The sequence below is a fragment of the Tachypleus tridentatus genome, chromosome 8 (genome assembly GCF_004210375.1).
Source record: "Tachypleus tridentatus isolate NWPU-2018 chromosome 8, ASM421037v1, whole genome shotgun sequence".
Classification (NCBI taxonomy): Eukaryota; Metazoa; Arthropoda; class Merostomata; order Xiphosura; family Limulidae; genus Tachypleus; species Tachypleus tridentatus.
The window spans coordinates 63,278,258-63,301,401 of NC_134832.1; the positions used below are offsets into that span (position 1 = coordinate 63,278,258).

At 33.8% G+C, this 23,144-nt stretch overlaps 1 protein-coding gene across 7 annotated transcripts in view; it reads left to right on the forward strand.

Annotated features, from left to right (window-relative positions):
* Window positions 1-23,144, forward strand: part of LOC143222526 (uncharacterized) — a 91,115-nt gene that overhangs the window by 24,062 nt on the left and 43,909 nt on the right. Inside the window, exon 1 of one of the 7 annotated variants that reach the window (XM_076449140.1) lies at window positions 12,182-12,340. The exons of 4 other annotated variants lie outside the window; for them this stretch is intronic. In XM_076449140.1, coding sequence (XP_076305255.1) covers window positions 12,243-12,340 — 98 coding nt within the window. In that variant the 5' untranslated portion in view covers window positions 12,182-12,242. Of the gene's footprint in view, window positions 1-12,181; window positions 12,341-15,193; window positions 15,450-23,144 lie in introns of those variants that run through there. 2 more of the 7 variants (XM_076449136.1, XM_076449141.1) reach the window with 2 other exon arrangements.

Genomic DNA, 23,144 nt, shown 5'->3' on the forward strand with positions numbered 1-23,144 from the left:
CACAGACGAATTAATTATATAAAGCTGTATAAGTAGGAGAAAATAACGCATATTTCATAAATTTCATGTTAAAGTTTGTTTATTGTAATACAATAAAAATATTGAACTATGTAAACTTATATCAAAAAGATATGGCTTTAAATAAACATTCTAAGATTTTGAAAGGTTCAATAACATATCACCAAATTATATCTCAATGAAAATATTATAAATTTGAAACACCAGTTTCATATTTTATCCTACTTTCGTTACCTACAACGAATGTTGATATCACACGCATAAGGCAATATTATGTGTAATCACTTGACATTTGATAGTGTATGAAGGGTAATAGTACAGTGTCTTTATGATAAAAATGAAAAACAGTGATAGAAAAGCTTAAATGTACAGAAATCAGGAAATGTTAAAACATGTTGGAAGTACAGAAGTGTTGAATGTACACAACTAACTAGAGTGACGAAGATTTTCAAACTGAAAAAATGCCAAGTCCAGCCTTTGCCCCTAATGTCAAAGTGGTTATTACAAATTTGAAATAATTTAATTTACTTTAAACTTATTGAGCTATTCCACAATATTTTCGACTAGACTATATTAGCATTGTTTCTGAAAATGTTTCAACTGTTTTTTGGTGGTAGACACACACATACACACAACAACAACCTTCTGTCTGGTCTGGAACTTCCTTGGTATTTTATCGAGAGTTCACAATGAACAAATTAATTTTGCGTTGAGGTAGATACAATTATAAAAGTCATTTAACAGGGAGGTGTGAGTCCACCCAGGAAAATCGAACCCCTGATTTTAGCATTGTAAATCCGAAGACTTACTGCTGTCCCAGCGGGGGATTAACAGGGAGGTCCTTAGCTCTGTTTTCTTCGATCTTCGCCAGCCACACGTCGAATTATCCACTACTAAGTTATGTAATTACTTCCTAAAATACTAATATCCGATGTGAAACTGGTAAAAGTAAGCTTGTAAGCGGTGTGCGTCCAGCCAAGAATAAAGATTTAGCTAGCTTAAGCAAAGTATAACAATGTTAGCGTAGAATTCGCTTATGGTGGACATGGACCGTCGATAAGATATTTAGTTCCAGACCAGCTAGAAGATTTAGTACTGTTTGTAAATTTGTAAAAGTACTGTATATAAACAATAATTTGTAATAACCATTATCATAAATTGTATTGTTTTTATGTTTCCATATTAAGATATATTTGTGTTAAGAAAAAAATCGTATATAACAATTTTGTTGGCAAATATAATAAATTTAATACCTACTGATATTCAGTTAGCTTTTGAATTAAAATTTCTGAAATCGTAAAACGAAACATGATAAATCGGAGGCTCGTCCAAGATAAATTATAATACGTAACAATATTAATGACACAAGTTGAAACACAAACAATTAACACAGCATTGCATCCACCACGAAACTGGTACAGATAGTAAACGACACAATTTTCTACGGTTTGTGGAGGAAACTTATCGATGTTGATGAAGTATTGTTTTATTTTATCTAATTCGTCGTTAATTTTATCTGGAGAGCAAAGTTTTATGGTTGTGTTTATTTGGTTCCTTAGTATGTTGAGTTTTTGTTTTGTTTCATGTGCTGACTCCCAAAAAATGTATAGTCCAGAATGGGTGACTTTTCGGTGGATTTCTGTTTTAAATTGTGTATCGGTTCTTGTAATTTTGAGATTAAGAAATGGTATTTGATTGCTTTCTTCCTGCTCACATGTGAAGTTAATGTTGAGATGTATAGATTTAATGTGATTGAAAAAATTAAGCGTGTGTTCTGTAGATTTGAATCCCGCAACCGTGTCATCTACATATCTGTACCAGTATAGTGGTGGATGTAATGCTGTGTTAATTGCTTGTGTTTCAACTTGTGTCATAAAAATATTGACTGGAACTGTTGATACTGGGTTGCCCATGCTTAGGCCATTTGTTTGTATATAGTTTTGGTTGTTGAATATGAAGTTTGTCTTTATCGTGGTGAATTCTATGAGGGTTTCTAATTGGTTGCTGGGAATGTCTATTGATGGGTTAAGGTCTCGGATATGGAATTCTAAGGCTATCTTACAGGCTTCAGCGATTGGGACATCTATAAACAGGGATATGACATCAAAACTGGTCATTAAGGCTTTATGATTAAGTTGATTACGGTTAGAGTTGAAATTAAAAGAGTCTTTGATGAATGAGCTGGCTGATGTTACATATTTGGAGAATGCCTATGCTATGTATTTACCAAGATTGTAATTAAACGATTCATATGTGGACAATATTGGTCGCAATGGACAATTTGGTTTATGAGGTTTGGGGATGCCGTATATTTGTGGTGTGCGTGAGTCGGTCTTGCGTAAGTAGGAATAAAGTGTTTGTGAAGTTGTGTTGTTGTTTTTTTCATTTTTAGTAGTATTTTGTTTAGTTGTGTTTCGTGTGTCTTTGTTGGATTTGTGAGCATTGGTTTAAATTTGTTTGTGTTTGATAGGATGTTCTTCATTTTTTGGATGTATTCATTCGTGTTCATTATTGGTTTAAACATAGCATGAGCATTCTCCAAATATGTAACATCATCCAGCTCATTCATCAAAGACTCTTTTAATTTCAAGTCTAGCCTCAATCAACTTAATCATAAAGCCGTAATGGTCAGTTTCGTGTTAATGTCCCAATCGCTGTAGCCTGCAAGAAAGCCTTAGAATTTTATATCGGAGACCCTAACCCATCAAACAATTAGCAACCCTCATAGAATTCACCACGATGAAGACAAACATCACGTTCAACAACCACAACTATATACAAACAAATGGCCTAAGAATAGGAATCCAGTATCACCAGTTCTAGCCAATATTTTTATGAAACAAGTTGAAACACAAACAATTAACACAGCATTACATCCACCACTATACTGGTACAGATATGTAGATGACACGGTTGCGGGATTCAAATATACAGAACACATACTTAATTTTTCAATCACATTAACTCTATACATCCCAACATTAACTTCACATGTGAACAACAAGGAAGCAATCAAATACCATTTCTTAACCTCAAAAGTACAAGAACCGATACACAATTTAAAACAGAAATCCACCGAAAAGTCACCCATACTGGACTATACATTCCTTGGGACTCAGCACATGAAACAAAAGAAAAACTCAACATACTAAGAAACCAAATAAACACAGCCATAAAACTATGCTCACCAGATAAAATTAACGATGAATTAGATAAAATAAAACAATACTTCATCAACATCAATAAGTTTTCTCCACAAACCGTAGAAAACATTATATGCACACACCTAGACAAAAAGCAAAATCAACTAACAAAAGTAAATATATCCCACGAATTAAAAAATCACGAAACCATATACTGCTGTATACCATATATTCCCGAAATAAGCAGAAAAATAACCAACATTTGGCAAAAACTAGTAACAAAATACGATATTCCAGTTAATACCAAATTTATTCAAAAACCAGGCACAAAACTAAGGTCTATACTACGTAAAAACTACACTGAAAAACACCACACCAACATTATTTATAAAATACAATGTGATAACTGCCACGACTTCTATATTGGAGAAACAAGTAGAAAATGGAAACCAGATTCAAAGAACACAAAAAGTCACCTTCACATGTTTTCGAACACTGCAAGTCAAATAAACACAACATAACCATAGAAAACACCCAAATACTAAATAAAGAAACAAACGCAAAATTAAAGAAGCCTTACTTATACAACAACTCAAGCCCAAAATAAACCAATACAAATGAACTCCTTTATTCCTATATTAATAAATATAATCAAACATATAAGCACGCCCTCTACATTCCTATACTCAGTTACACAGCACCCTTCAAACATGTGGTCAGCTATCAGTCAGTTACCTCTTTCTTTGTTTGTGAACCTGACGATGACCGAAGAAAGTCGAAACGTTGTTTGCTCCTCTACATAACATTTTTCTCAACCCAAACCAGCCGTTTTTACATATATAATATTAAAGATATGTTCAATAAAAGACAGATACCCACGATTTAGGAAAACTTATAAATTGCTGCAGGTAAAATTTACCAGTAATGTTACGCTTGCGCTACAACATCACATCAGACCACAATGAATCTATGAAAAATTTACGCAATTACATTTTCCTTATCATAAAAGCAAAGTATTTTAGTTTGGACACTCACATGCGGCTCGTTGGTTCAAATTCTGTTACCGAATATGTTCGCTTTGCTCTAGGGGCATTATCATGTGAGAATCAATTCCACTTTTATTTTTAGTAAAAGAGTTGATCATTTGTTGGCGATTGGTGCCAATCTATCTTTTCCAAATTAGTAGCCTTGCACGAAATTAAACACATATTATTATTTTTTTTAAGTTTCAGTGGTGTTTCACATACGTCAGAACTAACTAAAAGATATAACCAAGTGTATGTTACGTAGGTTGAAAAAAAAACAAAGAAGCAAAAGTAAACAAGGAAAAACAACATAGTTAAAATTAATTGGAAGAAATGAAAATATTTAAAAAGAAAAACATGATTTACGAAATAAAATGTAGAGTCAGATTTTAACAATGGATATAGTCTTAAGACTAAAACAGTAAAAATACTGACTTACTTCAATTTTAAAAATTTGTGAAAAAGTTTAATCACCATGATGGCATGCGAAAAACCCCAACACTATAGGGCTACTGGATATAGGGAAACGTCCTTCACAATGGTGATATGTAAAAAAAAAAATGATATGTTAATATTTAGTTAATTTACCTAGGAAGAATACAAGCAATATTTCTTTATAGGCCTATATTCACAAGCGAAAATATCTAAAAAAGTTGTACGTTACTTGATAAGAGGCCCGGCATGGCCAGGTGGATTAAGGCGTTCAACTCGTAATCTGAGGGTCGCGGGTTCGAATCCTCGACGCACCAAACATGCTTGCCCTTTCAGCCGTGGGGGCGTTATAATGTGACAGTCAATCCAAGGATTGGTAAAAGAGTAGCCCAAGAGTTGGCGATGGGTGGTGATGACTAGCTGCCTTCCCTCTAGTCTTACACTGCTAAACTAGGGACGGCTAGCGCAGATAGCCCTCGGGTAGCTTTGCGCTAAATTCAAAACAAACCACTACAAATTACCTATTCCTCTTGTCTTCATGTCTTCCTAATTTAACTGTTTTAAATCCAATAAGAATTGAACACTATTCATAAAACTAATGTAGTTTATCTTAGACTGATGATGCACTTAGAAATCACAATATTTTATCAATGATAAATTACTATAATAACTAGCTGTAGAATCCGTTCCCTGGACGGAAGTTATGTAAATTTATGGTTAACGAAAGTTTATCTTAGGAGATAAAATTTGGTTCTCTTACTTACTTTTAAATAAAACCCGCAAAATGTAAACTGCAAATTTGCCTATACTTCCATATAAACCTAATAAATCTTCAAGCCACATTTGGTGAAGATCCATCAACGGGGCTGATGTAATGGTAAAAAACGCCTATAAAATTCGGAAAATGCAAAATGCAAGACTGAAAATGTTTTAACAATATTGGTTAAGATCCATTCACACCCTGCGAAGTAGTAACATGGACATACAATGGACAGTAAGTACTATTATATCATATTTACATAGTTACAATACCTTTTCAAATTGATTCAAATTACAGTCTCAAATATGATTCCAAGATAACCAAGGCAAAAAATGTTACATTTTATCTCTCAATAAGTTTTTAAAAAGGTCTAACGTTAGGTCGTAGAATAACATTATAAGTTTATTTATCGATCGCATTAAGTAAGTCGTGTTAACTCTAATTACACTAGAGTAAAAATGTGCATAAGTTAATGTTATCTTTATCGAATATAAGCCGTACTTAATAAAGGCTTAACTACTGTTAGGCTTAATACAAGTAGACATAGATTTAGGCGTCTGCGGTGAGAATCATTTTGTATTATTACGAAACTGAAAATTCTGATACATCAGCATTCGTTCGCTTACTGTTATTGTTAGTTAACTGGAAATATGACCGATCATAGTGTCGACTGTCTCTTAGCACTAAGGTAAGTGTTTGTTTGTTTGTTTGGGAATTTCGCACAAAGCTACTCGAGGGCTATCTGTGCTAGCCGTTCCTAATTTAGCAGTGTAAGACTAGAGGGAAGGCAGCTAGTCGTCACCACCCACCGCCAACTCTTGGGCTACTCTTTACCAACGAATAGTGGGATTGACCGTCACATTATACACCCCCACGGCTGGGAGGGCGAGCATGTTTAGCGCGACGCGGGCGTGAACCCGCGACCCTCGGATTGCAAGTCGCACGCCTTACGCGCTAGGCCATGCCGGGCCTAAGGTAAGTGTAATTTATAGATACTAATAGTCAGGAACGAGTATATACCTGATTGCTCTAGCTGTTAATTTAAGGAAAGATGTCAAATTAGTATCTTGAAATTATCAGAACCAAATAAAACAAACATCTTGAAAGCGGTATTAGTCCTAACGACAGGTCTAACATTACTTTTCACTACCAACCGCTTACTAAGATCTCGGCACCTCTCCTTATATTTCACATTTAAATTCCAATTGGTTGGCGATTGCTGTTTTGGCAAGTAAAAGCTTTGGAATTTGAATGTAAACTTGAAAGAATGTTAAATGTAATTATATCCCGTTTCTTTTACATAAATTATATATACATATGTATGTTATTATTATTCATTCTGTATAGCTGATTGAAAAGTAAGAATTTACGCTTTTGATTTCTGGGAGAATATGTAAAGAGCCTAGAAAAGTGAAAGAATAACTGGAAAACCTGTATTTAAAGAAGCACTGTTGCAATAAAGATACTAATTTGACAGACATGTTTTGCGGATCTCCATTTGAATTTATATAAACCTAAGTATATAAATAGCAAGAAGTTTTTATTGTTATCCATAACAATGCTATTTATAATACTTCGCTTGTGCAAAAAACACTTCAGTAATAATTAATATGAAGACTAATGTCATAAATGCTTGAGCACTCAACACTTACGTATTGAAGATTTTAATAACCACTTTTTGATTGTTATCATTAAAGAAATATAAAGTAAGATAATGCACTAGAAACAGGGACAAGATAAAATAAGGATTAAGTAACAGCACAAAAGTGCAGCACTCACCGAGACAAAACGAATACTGGAGTCCCAGGAAAAGATTCCCCATGGTGATTATTAATTGTAAATGTGGTGTGCTAGATTATATTCTTAACCCTCGTCAGAGTCATGGTTATGTGGTTCTGTGCCAGTTCCGACCAAATTTTTGGGTATTTTTGTCTACCCTGAAATGTAGCGTGGACAAAGTTTCTTTCCATATTTAGCCATATTTATTGTTAAGACAGAAAGATGATGAAGCACGTGTTATTGGATTATCACATTCAATATCATTGTCAGACGCTACAGTTTGATGGTTATATATTGATATGGCTGAGATCATTTTGGTGTATGCCTAACATTGATGATTTGATCACTGAAAACTGCCTGGGTGCTGTACCAATGAAGTTAGATCTTCCATTTGCACGAAAAGCCACCAGCCAGATTTGAGCTCTAGAAGGATTTTTTCTGGTTTCGGAATACTGGTCTAATTGAAGGTGAGAGTACATTTGATATTGTACATGTTTGGTGACAGAACATACTACAATAGGACATTTCACAGATTTTTTGGACTCTGGTTAGGCTTGGTTCTATTGGAGTGTAAAAATGTCACTGGTGTCTCAGCCATAGCTATCATGTCTCTTAATGGTCGTATTTATTGATAAATGAAGTAGGTGAAAGACTGTTTTCCGTCCGCGTTACGCAGGTTCCGCCACATAGAGGGCCTTTTATAAGAGAAATCGTAAGATAATGCTGCAAAATTTTGATATTTCCGGCTTGTACAGGTTTCCGCCCTATACAATTTCCTGCTTAGACAGGTTTTACTGTATCTGACTAATGAAATTATCTCCCTATTTCTATTTATTGGAATTTCTTCCGGTGAGCCAAGGCACAGTTTCCAATGTCCTGCCAATACATCAGGAAAAGATTCTGTAAACGTGTGAACTGATGAATAAAATTGGTTTAGTCAGTAAATTAATCAATAATGAATAGCATTTATTGATTATCTTGTTTCTTCTTCAAGAAAGATGACCAGCGATATTTAGGATTATTCTCAGTTAAGATGAACCAACAGTTCCCTGTTGAGTTTTCTCCATTTCAGTTTTTTTTTTTCATTTGGTCAGCACAAGATTTAGAATTTAAACCAACGTCTTAACTCTAATATGCATAGATTGCAGAGTAACTTTTAGTAGCGCAAGAATATGTATAGTCCAATAATGAAACTTGGAATGAGGTACTGAACGAGGAACGTTACAACAGATAGAACTACAAATTGACTAAGTGGTGTTACATGTTAGTGAGATCAATACACAGTTAAATTTATACTTGTATGCACACAAACTTAGCCATAAATTGGTTTGAAACATATCCATTAAATAAACTACTGTATGGGCTGCTTGGAATGCTGTTTATGGCAGAAGCTCGATTTTGGACACAATTTTCACATCCCTGTTTCTAAGTAAACCTAGATTGGAATTATATTGATATTTAAATCTTCGAGAGTTAGTTTTTTGTAACATAATTATTGCAATTGTAGTTATGATTAACAATTTCTAAAGATTTAGAGTTTATTGGCACAAGGCAACAGGGTGATTTCTAAATAACCAACACCACTACTAGATACATTGGTCACCAGCATTTATATGTACAAAAGTTTGTATATCTTAACTCCAAATTTCAGATTTGCTTCTCCATTTATGATGTAATCAGTAAAGCTGTTAATGTGCATTAGCACTGGCACTTTTGATACCTTATGGGCCTTTAGACCCTGCTTTACGCAGATTCTGATTAATTTCCTGATTAAGATTTTTGGAGGCATTTGCTATAACACAAGTTAATAACCAACTTTCGATAGCTTAAAACAATGGCTGTTCATAACTGGTTGTAAAAGTGGCACAGATTAAATGTACCTTCGTTGTATTCTTCAGTGTATATAAACTTACTTAATCTTGCTTCTCTGAAAGGAGTGGCCATACTAGATATTGGTTTTCTCGGAGCTTCTAAAACATTAATTGTGGTATTCAAACATTGATGGAATTAATTTTGTAGAAAGTCTCGCAAATGTCCAGGATCAAGACATTCAACAAGTGGAAGAAGCTCTCATAGTTTGAGAGACAACTTGTTTTATTACCCAGACAAAAAAAAACTTCAGCAATATTTTTACCTATACACAGCTAGCTTTAGTTTCAATATTGATGGATATATCATTTATTTAATGAACCTGAATAACATTGCATTTTCTAGCTACAAACCTGACTTAAAACGAGTAAAATAAACTAGGTACCTTACAGTGGCGACGCTAGGCATAAGCAGACTTAGGCAATTCGCACAGGGGGTCCGGGGATAATATAGAGCCTCCGATTAACGATATTTTTTATTATTATTTTCATTTAGACTTTAGTTTTTGCCTGTTTTAGTAATTAATTAATTTGAAAAAAAAACTTTTAGCGAATACGATACAAAACAGATCACTCATTAACACACGGGCCCAACATGGCCAGGTCGTTAGGGTGCTCGACTAAACATTATTCGCACACACCTAAACAAAAAGCAAAATCAACTAACAAAAGTAAATATATCCCACGAATTAAAAAATCACGAAACCATATACTGCTGCATACCATATATTCCCGACATCAGCAGAAAAATAACCAACATTTGGCAAAAACTAGTAACAAAATATGACATTCTAGTAAACACCAAATTTATTCAAAAACCAGGCACAAATTGGAGAAACAAGTAGAAAAATGGAAACTAGATTTAAAGAACACAAAAAGTAAGGCTTCTTTAATTTTGCGTTTGTTTATGTTTGTTTCTTTATTTAGTATTTGGATGCTTTCTATGGTTATGTTGTGTTTATTTGATTTGCAGTGTTCGAAAACGTGTGAAGGTAACTTTTTTGTGTTCTTTGAATCTGGTTTCCATTTTTCTACTTGTTTCTCCAATATAGAAGTCGTGGCGGTTATCACATTGTATTTTATAAATAATGTTGGTGTTGTGTTTGTCAGTATAGTTTTTACATAGTATAGACCTCAGTTTTGTGCCTGGTTTTTGAATAAATTTGGTATTAACTGGAATGTCATATTTTGTTACTAGTTTTTGCCAAATGTTGGTTATTTTTCTACCTTACTTATACAACAACTCAAGCCCAAAATAAACCAATACAAAGGAACACCTTTATACCTATATTAATAAATATATCCAACATCTAAGCACGCCCTTACATTTCAACACTCAATTACTCAACCCCCTATTTTTTTCTTTGTGAACCTGACGATGACCGACGAAGTTCGAAACATTGTTCGCTCCTCTACATGGAGCTTTCTCTACCAATACCAGCCGTTTTTTACACATATATTTTTCTCTACAAGTGGGTTTTCTCGTCATCACAGTTACATTAATGTTTAACAGCACAGTTGCACTAAAGACATCCAGATGGATGGTATATTAAATAAAAGAAAATAAATACTCACGCTATCATTTATATATCAACTTGCTGAAAGCCCATTATATGATGGTAAATGCTCATTGATTATGCTGCGGAAAATCTGTTCTAAATGATTATTTTATTAACGTATTTTCTAAAACGTAATTAAATGACGATAATAATATATGCAATAAAATGTTTATTCGTTTTCTTGTAATTTACGATAAAATAACATTTTTGTGTATACCTTGTCATGCATATGTATGTATGCCTATGATATTTTATACTTGTATAAGATTACATATTCAAAACGTAACATTACGCTAGTAAAAATACAAACATGAGCGGTAAGATCTCAATAGCATGTCAAGTGAACGGCAAATTAAAAAATTAACCTCAAATGCAAATTAAACTTAATAATATTTGTTATATTATATTTGTGCATTTGCATATTCTAATCGTGGAAAAACATTCTGTAATATTGTAAAAATAAAAGAACAGTGTTCGGGTCCAGACATTTGCAAACAGAATTTTTTTCCTTATAAAAAATATTACGAAAAAATAGATTTGGCCTCTGCGTCACAAATTAAATTTTCAATTGCACCTTTGGTGGAAAAAAATCTTTAAAATGTATTCTCAGTGTGGCTGGTATGGGTATTAGAACTTTAATTAAAATAAAGTACAGGACAATTCTTCGACTTTCTTAAGTTATCTTCAGGTTAATAAACCAGTTGAAAAACCCTCTTTGTTTTAATTAAAGTTTTAATACCCATACCAGCTGTCCTGAGAGTACATTTTTACTTCAAGTGGGTTTTTCGTCATCATGAGAAATCTGTAACGTTATCATAAACTTTAAGGATTAGAAATACCCGTAGCACGAATTTTAATTTATTGTTATCGAACTCTTAAGTTTAAGAAGAAGAAAAGAAGCTTTTTAGGCTTACTTAGTAAAATATTTCACACGAAAATATGCTAGGGCCTACTCAGCAACATTTTTTATAGCTTACAATATCATGAAAATGTATTTGTTTTACTTATAAAGCGGAAAATATCGAAATTTGAAAGCATTTTATCACTTGTTAGAGTTAGTACACAAACATTTTAGCGAAATAACTGATCCAGATTTTTTTACACCTTTATACAATCAGTTTTACAAAGTCGTCTGCAATAGATGAAAAAACTGGTACTGATAAAATATTCCTATATGGTCAAAGTTCAGACTCCGCGACATATAAATTATGGTAGCAAAAGCAAAGTATAGGGTTAGGGCAGATTCATAAATATTTAACATTTCAGAAAAAAATGGTTATAAAATTTTCCTAAATTAAAAATACAAACTTACTGAAGAATATTGTATTGTAGCGCTATCTATTTATTTTCATGGATATTTAAATTACGTTAAAAGCTACATCTTTTTCATTTACATGTGCTATTTTTCAAGTATTACTTATATGAACTAATCATAACATCAACTAAATGCAAGTTAGCAATATTTATGAAAGCAAAGCAAATGTAGGAATTTAAAAAAAATCAGTACTTCAGCGTGCAATCCTTTAACGTAGCGCCACCGTGTGGTAAAACGAGACAGAAATCAATTCACAGAAAATAATCTCAGCAGATCCTTTTGTCCCGGCTGCTTGCTAGCTTTCCCGCAGTGATGTAGCTTTTTGAATGCGTGGTCTCTTTTCATGCAACAATACAGAGACGAAGACGTTGATTTTGGTCATTCGTTATTCTATGGCCCAACTGACGTTGACGGAGAGTATTCTTTGTGGCCATCATCGGAGTAAGTTAAAACTGTAGCATTGTTTCTATTTTGTACAGCATATAGATGTAGAAGGAAATTATTTTATTTCGTCGTAAGCTTAACAATGTCGTGTATGACAGTTGTAATACTTTCGCCACTGTCTTTATATAATGAGTACAACATAAAAGGTCTGTGAAACTTTGGAAGTTAACAAATCATTTATATGGTTCACGTGTTGATTTTATTGAAGTTATTCAATTAATGTTTCTCCAGTTATAAATGCATACAGTGTTTCTGTTATTATTCTAAATATACCAGTGATAATTTAAAGTACATAGACTGTATGTATACCACCATCTAGTGAAAGAGGAAACTGGAGAAATTCGATCACTATCTCCTGTTGTGATCCCCAATGTCTTATTTATGTTTAGTCATTGCTGGAACCATGAAATATATGCAAAGAAAACTCTTTGACACACCCCGAATCATTCCTAGTTGTTTAAATCAAACTTGGCAGGTCCAAATACAAGCCTAGAAGGCGTTAGAAGACAAACAAACGCGCACAGTTCTCTCAAATTATAGCATGATACTGTTTCTAGTATGAATATGTAATTAATACATACAATCTGCATTGTCCTATTATAAATTTTTCTTTTTTATTCTTAACAGTTTATTGTGTAATTGTCTTTGTGTGTATACAAGTCTTAACTCTTGACTGAAACTTTATTGTTGCTGAGAACGTCTTACTTTGGCAAAATATATTTTTCACCTATAGTTTGTTGCCTCGGGAACTAGTAAAAGTGCAACTCTTGACACTTATAGGAATCTTTTACGTCTCTTTATTGTAAATAACTATAATAATTCCTATTTTGAAAATTTAAATATTTTTTAATAAATAATGGTGTGGTACTGTAGCTTCTAATGGTTTGGAAAATGACTCATTATTCGAAATTAAAACAATTATGTGTTTGTGCTTTTCTTATAGCAAAACTACATCGGGCTGTCTGTTGTGTGTACCGAGGGGAATCGAATCCCAGATTTCAGCGTTGTAAATCTGTAGACTTAAAACAATTAAAATTTCTTACAAAATTGTTGTTTTACGTTAATTCGACAACGTAATAAGAGAGTTGAGTCTAAATAAAATGTAGGGGACAGAGGAATGAAAAAAGGAACAAACAAGACAATAGTATTATAATTGGATAAAATAATATATTTAATCCTATTTTTTTACTGCCAGTATGATTTTCCATCGAAAGATTTTTTAAACAATTACTTTAGTTTGACGGTAAATACACCATAAGTCCGCATATACATTTCATATGAAGATGAAATATGTGTTTTAAAAACAATTACGTCAGTGTGAGGGTAAATACATCATAAGTCTATTGCCAGTAATTGTGAAATCTGTACACGTGTGAAGACGAAGTGTATATTTGTTTGAGCCCTAACTTCTCCCAGCCTATCGGGGCCAATCTCAACCAACTATGGGGAATGTCAAAAAGGGTTCAAAACTGAACTAAATCTTACTTCTGTTTTGAAAAGTCTGTTCATTAATTACTGCCACCTTATTGAATAAGGCCCGGCATGGCCAGGTGGGTTAAAGCGTTCGACTCATAATTCTAGGGTCGCGGGTTCGAATCCCCTTCACACCAAACATGCTCGCCCCTTCAACCGTTATAATGTGACGGTCAATCCTACTATTTGTTATTAAAAGAGTAACCCAAGAGTTGGCGGTGGGTGGTGATGACTAGCTGCCTTCCCGCTAGTCTTACACTGCCAAATTAGGGACAGCTAGCGCAGATAACCCTCTTGTAGTTTGCGCGAAATTCAAAAATAAACTATAGATTATTAAATTTGTTCACATGCGACAGACATTGAATAAACAGTATTATGAGCTAAACTGTATTTAAACTTAAGTTAAAACAATGGCACCAATGAACAATATTATTTTGTATTTATTTAATGCATCATTGTTTACTCGGCAGCTTGTTAAGAATGGCTGTTACTTTCAATTCTACTCCCCCAATCCAGTAGAACAGTGATATGTCTTCTGACGTACAACGCTAGAAACCTGCCAGATTTCAGTATCTGTAGTGGGTAGAGCACAGATAGCATATTGTGTAGCTGTTTCCTAACTTCAAACAACACTTTACGAAAATTTCTCTGCATTTTCAAGCACAGTTATTAAATACGACATATATTATAAACACCAGCATGTTATTGCTTTAATGCTGATACTTTTGTTTTTGCCATCATATCGATTTTAAATTCCACAAAATATTTAGTGTCCCGCCAGATTTATAAATTTAATCACATGTTATGAGGTAATCTCACTCTATTAAATTGTAGTTGAATAAACAGTTTACTTCTTCTGATGGACCAAATGTATTGGTTGTACTTGTAAAACATAATTCTTGTAGAAATAGTTTACTTCTGCTGACGGACCATATGTATTATGTTCGCAGCCAAGGACATGTAAACTTTAAAATAAGATGTATATATGTTGATACATTAAACAAAAAACGCTTGCTGAAGACCCTCCCACATCCCATAAAAATACACACACACATATACTCGTGTATCTTTAAATTTTTCCTGTCAGCATTTGTTTCTTTGTAACTTTTATATGGAAAGTGCCAGTGAAATATGTCTAGAACTCGAAATAAAAATTTTAATATGGTTCAACTAGAACTCCTGAGTTGCTCAAAACAGCTAAACGATGAAATAATAAACAGGCCTCCTGAGATTAATACGTAAGAGTTGAGAACCGCGAACACGTGTAGTGTAATGGCTGATCTGTTTCAAGACTACTGTGGGAGAGGAGACTAGTTTCTGATGCTGCTATTCGGTAATTGCAGCTCGCGATTTTTTTAAAAGTAATTATAGTGAGGTGATGTGAGTGACGTATTTTATTTAACAGTATAATTGATGTCTTGTGTATGGTGATTAAAGAGTTAATGGTGATCAGTTGAAGTCTGCAGTTTCAGCTGTAATGACTCTCGTCATCAGGCCGATGATAAAGGCTGTTTATTGTACGTCGTTAAGAGGATGTTTGTCTGGTATAATTACAGCTATCACAAACTGGTGAATACGAAACGTTAGGAACGATGATCGCTTTAAGTAACTGGTTTTCTGTTTCACTTCGTAGGTAAGTAAACATATATCATTATATATTTGCGATTCATAAATACAGAGAAAATTCGGCTTGCATGAAAAATTAGTTCCAAAACAAAAGAATTATTTTATAATCCCATGGACTGGCTGTTCGGATTCATTTTAAGGTAAAGTCAACCTTATTTATTCATATAATCAAGTTTATCAAACACGGAAGTTTTGCTTATATGATACTAGAGGAACTTTTTTTATCACGTGATGTGCAAACTCTAACTTCGTAAAATTGTTATCCTGTGTGCATGTAGATTTGCAATAGGGGTCGCGATTTTTCCGTTTCCCGTTACGGAAAACTTTATTTTTCGCCGTTTACAGGGTGCAAATATGACTTCATGAGTACGTAACATACGAATCTAATGCACCGGCACTACATGTAATCGGCTAGTCATTTTAAGAGAAATTATTTCAAATTACGGCTTTTATAATAAGGTAGAATATTTTTTGGACAGTCACGACGTTTCAATCACTGATGAAATTATTCTCAAGTACACAAGTTTTCACGGTAAAAATATCTTATTGTAATAAATTATAAAAATTGGGTTTAGATATATCACTTAATATTTTGTTTAATCTGGTATGAAACTTCTTAACCAGAGGATGTCTGTATAAACTGACAACGTACATTATTTCCCAATGAATGTTTTGTACTGTGTGTGAAATATCTCACTAATTTTTAATAAGAAGGGTTTGAACGCTGCATATTTTTAAGTTATTGCTAAGCCAAACAAAAACAATAATTATATATTTATAGTAGGAAAAAGTGAAAATAATAAATCTAGAAATAAGATTAGCCCTCCATACATTAAAATCTTACTTCAAAAGTATACGTCTGAAAACACTTTCGAGGACAAAAACGCGTGAAAAGTTTTTGGACCTGACAGAATTACCAAATGTTAATTATTGGACCTGACAGTATTACCAAATATTAATTATTGGACCTGACAGTATTACCAAATGTTATTTATTGGACCTGACAGTATTACCAAATGTTATTTATTGGACCTGACAGTATTACCAAATATTAATTATTGGACCTGACAGTATTACCAAATATTAATTATTGGACCTGACAGTATTACCAAATATTAATTATTGGACCTGACAGTATTACCAAATGTTATTTATTGGACCTGACAGTATTACCAAATATTAATTATAGGACCTGACAGTATTACCAAATGTTATTTATTGGACCTGACAGTATTACCAAATATTAATTATAGGACCTGACAGTATTACCAAATGTTATTTATTGGACCTGACAGTATTACCAAATATTAATTATAGGACCTGACAGTATTACTAAATGTTTTTTTATTGGACCTGACAGTATTACCAAATATTAATTATTGGACCTGACAGTATTACTAAATGTTTTTTTATTGGACTTGACAGTGTTACCAAATGTTATTTATTGACCAGCCATGCATGTTCTACTTTCCTCTTAGCTTTCGAGAGTATCCCGCTGGTACAACGGTAAGTCTATGGATTTACATCGCTAAAATCACCGGTATGATTCCCGTCGGTGGACACACACCTAAGCTTTTGAGAAAACGAAGTATTCTATTTTTTCCAGAAAATTAAAGACACAATAAGCAACGAAACTTTGTTTGTAATTATTTATATTATACAGATAGAAATAGATGGCTCTAAATACCCACTTAATGTTTGGCGAGCATGGCCTAATAGCTAGCATGAAAATCTATAGATCCTAAAGTCTATGGCTATACCTGCGTTATAAGGGTAATGATCAATCCAACTATTAAAGTAGCTCAAAACTAGCCAATAACGGCCTTCTCTTCGGTTCTTTTTGTTATAAATTGGAAAAGGATAAAGAAGCTTTTGCAAATGTCGGACACAAACATATTTCTCCGTTTTTATTTTATATATAGCAATAATAATAAAAATAAGTCACTTGCGCAGTGGTTATTTATAAGTTCATGATAAGTATTTGTTATTTCCAACCAGAATGACGCGTTATGCAACGCATTAGTTTAACAATTAGGTGATACCCGTTTTGAGATACATTTTGACTCTTACTTATGAAACACTCAGCTCATTTGAAAACGTTTAGCAGTTTCAGTGGCACAGCTTAGATTAGAACCTTGAACCTTCTGATCAGCTTGTTACAAGTACAACTGGTAGCCAATATTTATATCTAACGAAAATCTTGTTTGTTTGCTAATTGAACATTTGTACATCCGTTAAATGTCACGAATGTATAACAGGCATGTTAAGATTGCAGACATGGACGGAAAGTAATTTCACTTTAAATAAAGCATCACGCATCTCAGCAAGCAAGCGGGTTCGATCCACGCTGCAGACCCAGGATAAATACTCAATTGAGTAGCTTAGCTTTAAGTTTAAACACAAATTTGTTAGTAAATCTTTCATAAAACTGTATAAGGTTCTGAAGCACTGCTATTATCAAAATAAGTTTTCAATGTTTAAAAAAATAAAATATAAACCATATCAATTTACTTCTACGTGTAAAATTTTCTGTCAAATAATTGTATGCAAAGAACTTTGTTTTTCTTACGGATTAGTCTTGCAGGATTAGTGGCAAAATATTTGTTACTTAACACTCCAGATGCATAAATAATAGAACTGGTACATTTTGTATGCGATTCTAAACTCTTATTATGGTTAACGTCTATCTCCCTCCCCCAAACAATTGCAAAATACATTTCATTATTCGTGCCTTTACGAAAACGGCTGCAGTTAGTAAATGAGGCATCTCCGAGGCAACCAAAAAGTAAAACAAAAAATAAAACATGATTTTTGAATGAAAACTACGTCACCAATTTGCGTTACGGGAAGGTATTTGGGGTTTACTAATATGCGATCAATAGTCAAGTTAAGTATGAAAGATCAGAGAGGGGCCAGGGAAACAGAATGTCAACATATGGAAATGAGTCAACCATCTCCCGAGATGCTATCAATTCAGCACTGCGACGTGATATATATATATTACATATTTAGCACAATCTACATTTTGAAACGTGTGACATCATCTTAACAAATCAAAATAATAGTCTTTCAAAAAACAAGTCTTTCGGGAATGAAACAATCAGCTGCAAAGATTCTATAACATTTCTCTGTTAGTATTGTCTACTCTATTCTATATAAAGGTTAGCCATTCAATGAAATGATTGTATAACTAATAAAAAACAAACAGAAAATGTGCATAGAATCAAAGTGAGGTAGAGAGCTATATAGAAGGAGCAGAAGCTATTCAGAACAGAATATGACTTGTATTCTAAAAGTAATAACGAACAGATAAAGTTAGAATTATTCATGATGCTAGGAAAACACATAGGTTCAACAAATTAATTTCATTAAAAAATATAATACCTTATAACCTGAGCACCTTCGAAAGATGGACCTCTCTTCTTTACGGGCAAACTAGGAAAATCCGTTCAAATGAAAGAAATGACAAAAAACAGAGCAATGATTTATAGCCCGGCATGGCCAGGTAGTTAAGGCACTCGACTTCTAATCCGAGGGTCATGGGTTCCAATTTACGTCACACCGAACATGCTCGTCCTGGGAGCGTTATAATGTAACGGTCAATTCCGTTGGTTGGTATTGGTTGGTAAAAGAATAGCCCAAGAGTTGGCTATGGGTGGTGATGACCAGCTGCGTTACCTGTAATCTTACATTGCTAAATTTGGGACGGCTAGCCCAGCTAGCCCTCCTGTAGCTTTGCGAGAAACTCCAACTAAACCAATGATTAATAACAAATCATGTTATAAAGATAATTTAAAGGTATAGAAATTGACGGGCAGATTGAAAAGGTTAATAACACTCAACGAACTCCCTTAATTGATTTTAGAACTATGTCAACATTATTCTAGAACATTTTAGTTTCAAATTACACGTTTATTGGCTACTTTCTTTTCTCTTTTTCAAGCTCATGTTTAATTGGTTGATTTATATTATGTCCTCAAAGTTTCAAAATTTGCCGGAAATACACACTGCTGGCCAAAATCTTAAGGCCAATGAACATAAAGAAAAAATATGCATTTTGCGTTGTTAGACTCAACCACTTATTTGAGTAGAGCTTCGAAAGATGAAAATAAGAAACGGGAAAATAAAAATAAAAAACTTTTTTAATATTTAATATGGAAAATGTGAACATTATGAAATTAGCCTACATACTAGCTGGTCAAAAGTTTAAGACCATACTGAAACGAAGCGTTAATCGGTAAACACATAACGAAATTTAGTCATTTGTGTTCAAGCATTAGCGTTGTTATCATCTCCCATTCACATCTCCTGTGTTACATTGGGTAAAAACATGGCAAAGGCTAAAAAGTTGACAAAATTTGAACGTGGTAGAATTGTGGAGCTGCAAAAGCAAGGCTTCTCTCAACGTGCCATCGCTGGTGAGATTGGGCGTAGTAAAACTGCTGTTGCAAATTTCTTAAAAGACCCTGAGGAATCGGGAACAAGACTTTTAAGTGGTCGGCCCAAGAAAATTTCGCCGGCGTTGAGCAGGAGGATTCGATGAGTTGTCCGGCAAGACACCAGTCGATCGTCGAACCAGATTAAGGTCCTCACGGACGCAGAATGCAGCTCAAGAAGAATAAGACGGCATCTACGAGAGAAAGGCTTTTAAAACCGTAAACGTCTTCAAAGGCCACGCCTCCTTCCACACCATGAAACAGCTCGGTTAAACTTCGCTGAGAAGCACCAAACATAGGACGTAGAAAAGTGGAAGATGATTTTGTTCTCTGATGAGAAAACATTTAAACTGGATGGTCCAGATGGCTTCCAACGTTACTGGCACAATAAGAATATCCCGCCAGAGACATTTTCTACACGACACAGTGGAGAAGGTTACATCATGATCTGGAGTGTTTTCTCCTTCCATGGAACAATGGAGCTTCAGGTTATACAGGGGCGTCAAATAGCAGCTGGCTACATTGACATGTTGGAGAGAGCATCCTTATTGATTCAAGGCTCTCGCTTGTGTGGAAATGACTGGATCTTTCAGCAGGACAAAGCTGCAATCCTCCAATCGTTACTATACATCTTTTAAAAAGATTATGAACCATTCTCGATCCTCCAACCGTTACTATACATATTTTAAAAAGATTATGAACCATTCTCGATCCTCCAACCGTTACTATATATCTTTTAAGAAGATTATGAACCATTCTCGATTCTCCAACCGTTACTACACATCTTTTAAGAAGATTATGAACCATTCTCGATCCTCCAACCGTTACTACACATCTTTTAAGAATGTTTTTTTTTTTTTAGAAAACTGTTAATAAATCGAATGAAGGAAGACATAAAATTAATGGACTATATCCGGACCGTTTCTTCTGTTTTTGCAATTTGTCCTCAGGAAAACTGCTGATGAACTTTGTTTGTACCTTTGCATCATTAAAATTATTTATCTTTTCACTGGGAAATATTTACATACTGTAAAGCATTCTCTTTATTAGATGTTTTAAAATGAAAATACAGCCTTATTCGGTGCATATGAAGACCAAAATTGCCTTTTATCAACCGTTGTTTTTGAAAATTTTTATAATATTTTCTCCTCTCAAATACTGCTTTCTTATGACCACATTAAAAACATCAAAAGATAATTTGAAACTAAGTTAATATCCTGCTTCACTAAGTTTATAATATGACCATTGCTTACACAGTTATCTGACATTAAACGTAGTAGTTTCTAAATGACATTTTAAATCATGTGCTCGAATAAAATGGTCTTCATTCTGTATAAAAATAAGAAGTTGAAATTTACGTCAAACGACTGTTCATTTTTGTGTAGCTGCGCTTCGTTATTTATGTAACTTACTACTAACGCCACCACATTTTTATAGTATTTATATAATACTTCACATTTATATTACTAATAATTTTAAAATAACATTAATGAAAACTTCAGGAAAATGTTTCGCATTCAAGTGAATGTCAGTCTTGCTTTTCTTTTGTATTTATACAAAATTGCTGAGGCTATCTACCGCTACACAATAGGCTATCTGTACTCTAACCACTGTGGGGTATTCAACAGTATATTTTAGCGTTATAAGCCTGTAAAAATGTCGATGACTTACCAAACGACCTCCTATTTGGAACTACTGACCAGAAGGAAAGCAGCCAGTCAACAATATCCCACCACCCACAACGCACCCACTCTAAAGGATTGACTTTTATAACGCACAACAGTTTAAACTGTGGAGAATATCTTATTGTATCCGTGATGACGAGAAAACCCACTTGTAGAGAAAAATATACATACAACAACTCAAGCTCAAAATAAACCAATACAAAGGAACACCTTTATACCTATATTAATAAATATAATCAACATCTAAGCACGCTCTCTACATTCCTACACTCAATTACACAACCCCCTTCAAACATGTGGTCAGCTATCGGTCAGTTACCTTTTTCTTTCTTTGTGTACCTAACGATGACCGAAGAAGGTCGAAACGTTGTTCGCTCTTCTACATAAAAATTTTTTCAACACATATCAGCCGTTTTTCAATATATATCTTGTTGTATCGTACAGTTTAAACACAATTCACCAACAGGTGTTCCACAGCAGGTTTTTATTTCCTAATAATGCTTAATGTTCTATAGCATTAAGAAAGCAAGTACCCAACTAATAATTCAGTGTATTATATTTAATGTGTTTTAGGCTACATTTGTTAATATACCCCTCAGGTATAGTGTTTTTGGACGCACGTCACTGAGAAAACAGCCAACATGTTAACTCCACCCAGGTACAGTGCTACGAGTGTTTGTAAACATCAAGAGATCATGTCACTTCATAACATAAGCCATGAAAAAGAAAAGAAAAACAAGAAATATTTGGTGGCTGTACGTTTTACAGACAATAAATAGGAAAAACCTTTTTTTTTTTGCTAATCAGTGTTTTGATTGCACTTTTACACAGGTAATGACTTAATAACTCTAATATCTATATTTACGAATATTAACTCTGTTAATCATTAAGTGTTATTTTATTTTTAATCATGGAAGGTACGTTTAATATAACGTGTGCGAGGGGAATCGAGTCCCTGATTTTAGCATTATAAAATCCAAAGTAAAATAACAGTCTCACCGGAGGGACATTGTTTAATATAGCGTTATTTTTCTTATTTAAGGTGGCTTCTTAATCCAGAGAGGAGTATTGATGTCGGCTGTATTTTTTTTTAAGTTTAGGTCCTTATATTACGTGTTTATTTTTATGTCACGTAATAGCTGCTTGGTATAAACAGTATAAAATGGGAATTAGACTATAGTTGAATGTTGTTTGATTTTGTGAATCCTTTAAACTGGGAGATTTATTATTCAGGCAGCAGGTTTATTAGTTTGTCTGCTACTGTTCAACGATCAGTTCCTATTATGCATGTGTTTCACTGAAGTAGTGTGCTTGTTTTCAGACATTCTCGAAGAGCTACTTAGTAGTTATCTGCGTCAGTTGTCTTTGATTTTCAACTGATGTATTAGAGGGACGACAGCAAGTTAACAGCACCCACCAGCAGCTATTTACAAAGAAAATGGTGGGATTTGGTCTTATAAAGCACTCACGATCCAAAGAGCTAACACTGGAACTCCAGATCCATTGTATAAACGTTCATCCACGAAGTACCAGAGTTATAAGCAATACAGTGCGTACGAAACAAATTAACAAGTAAATGGA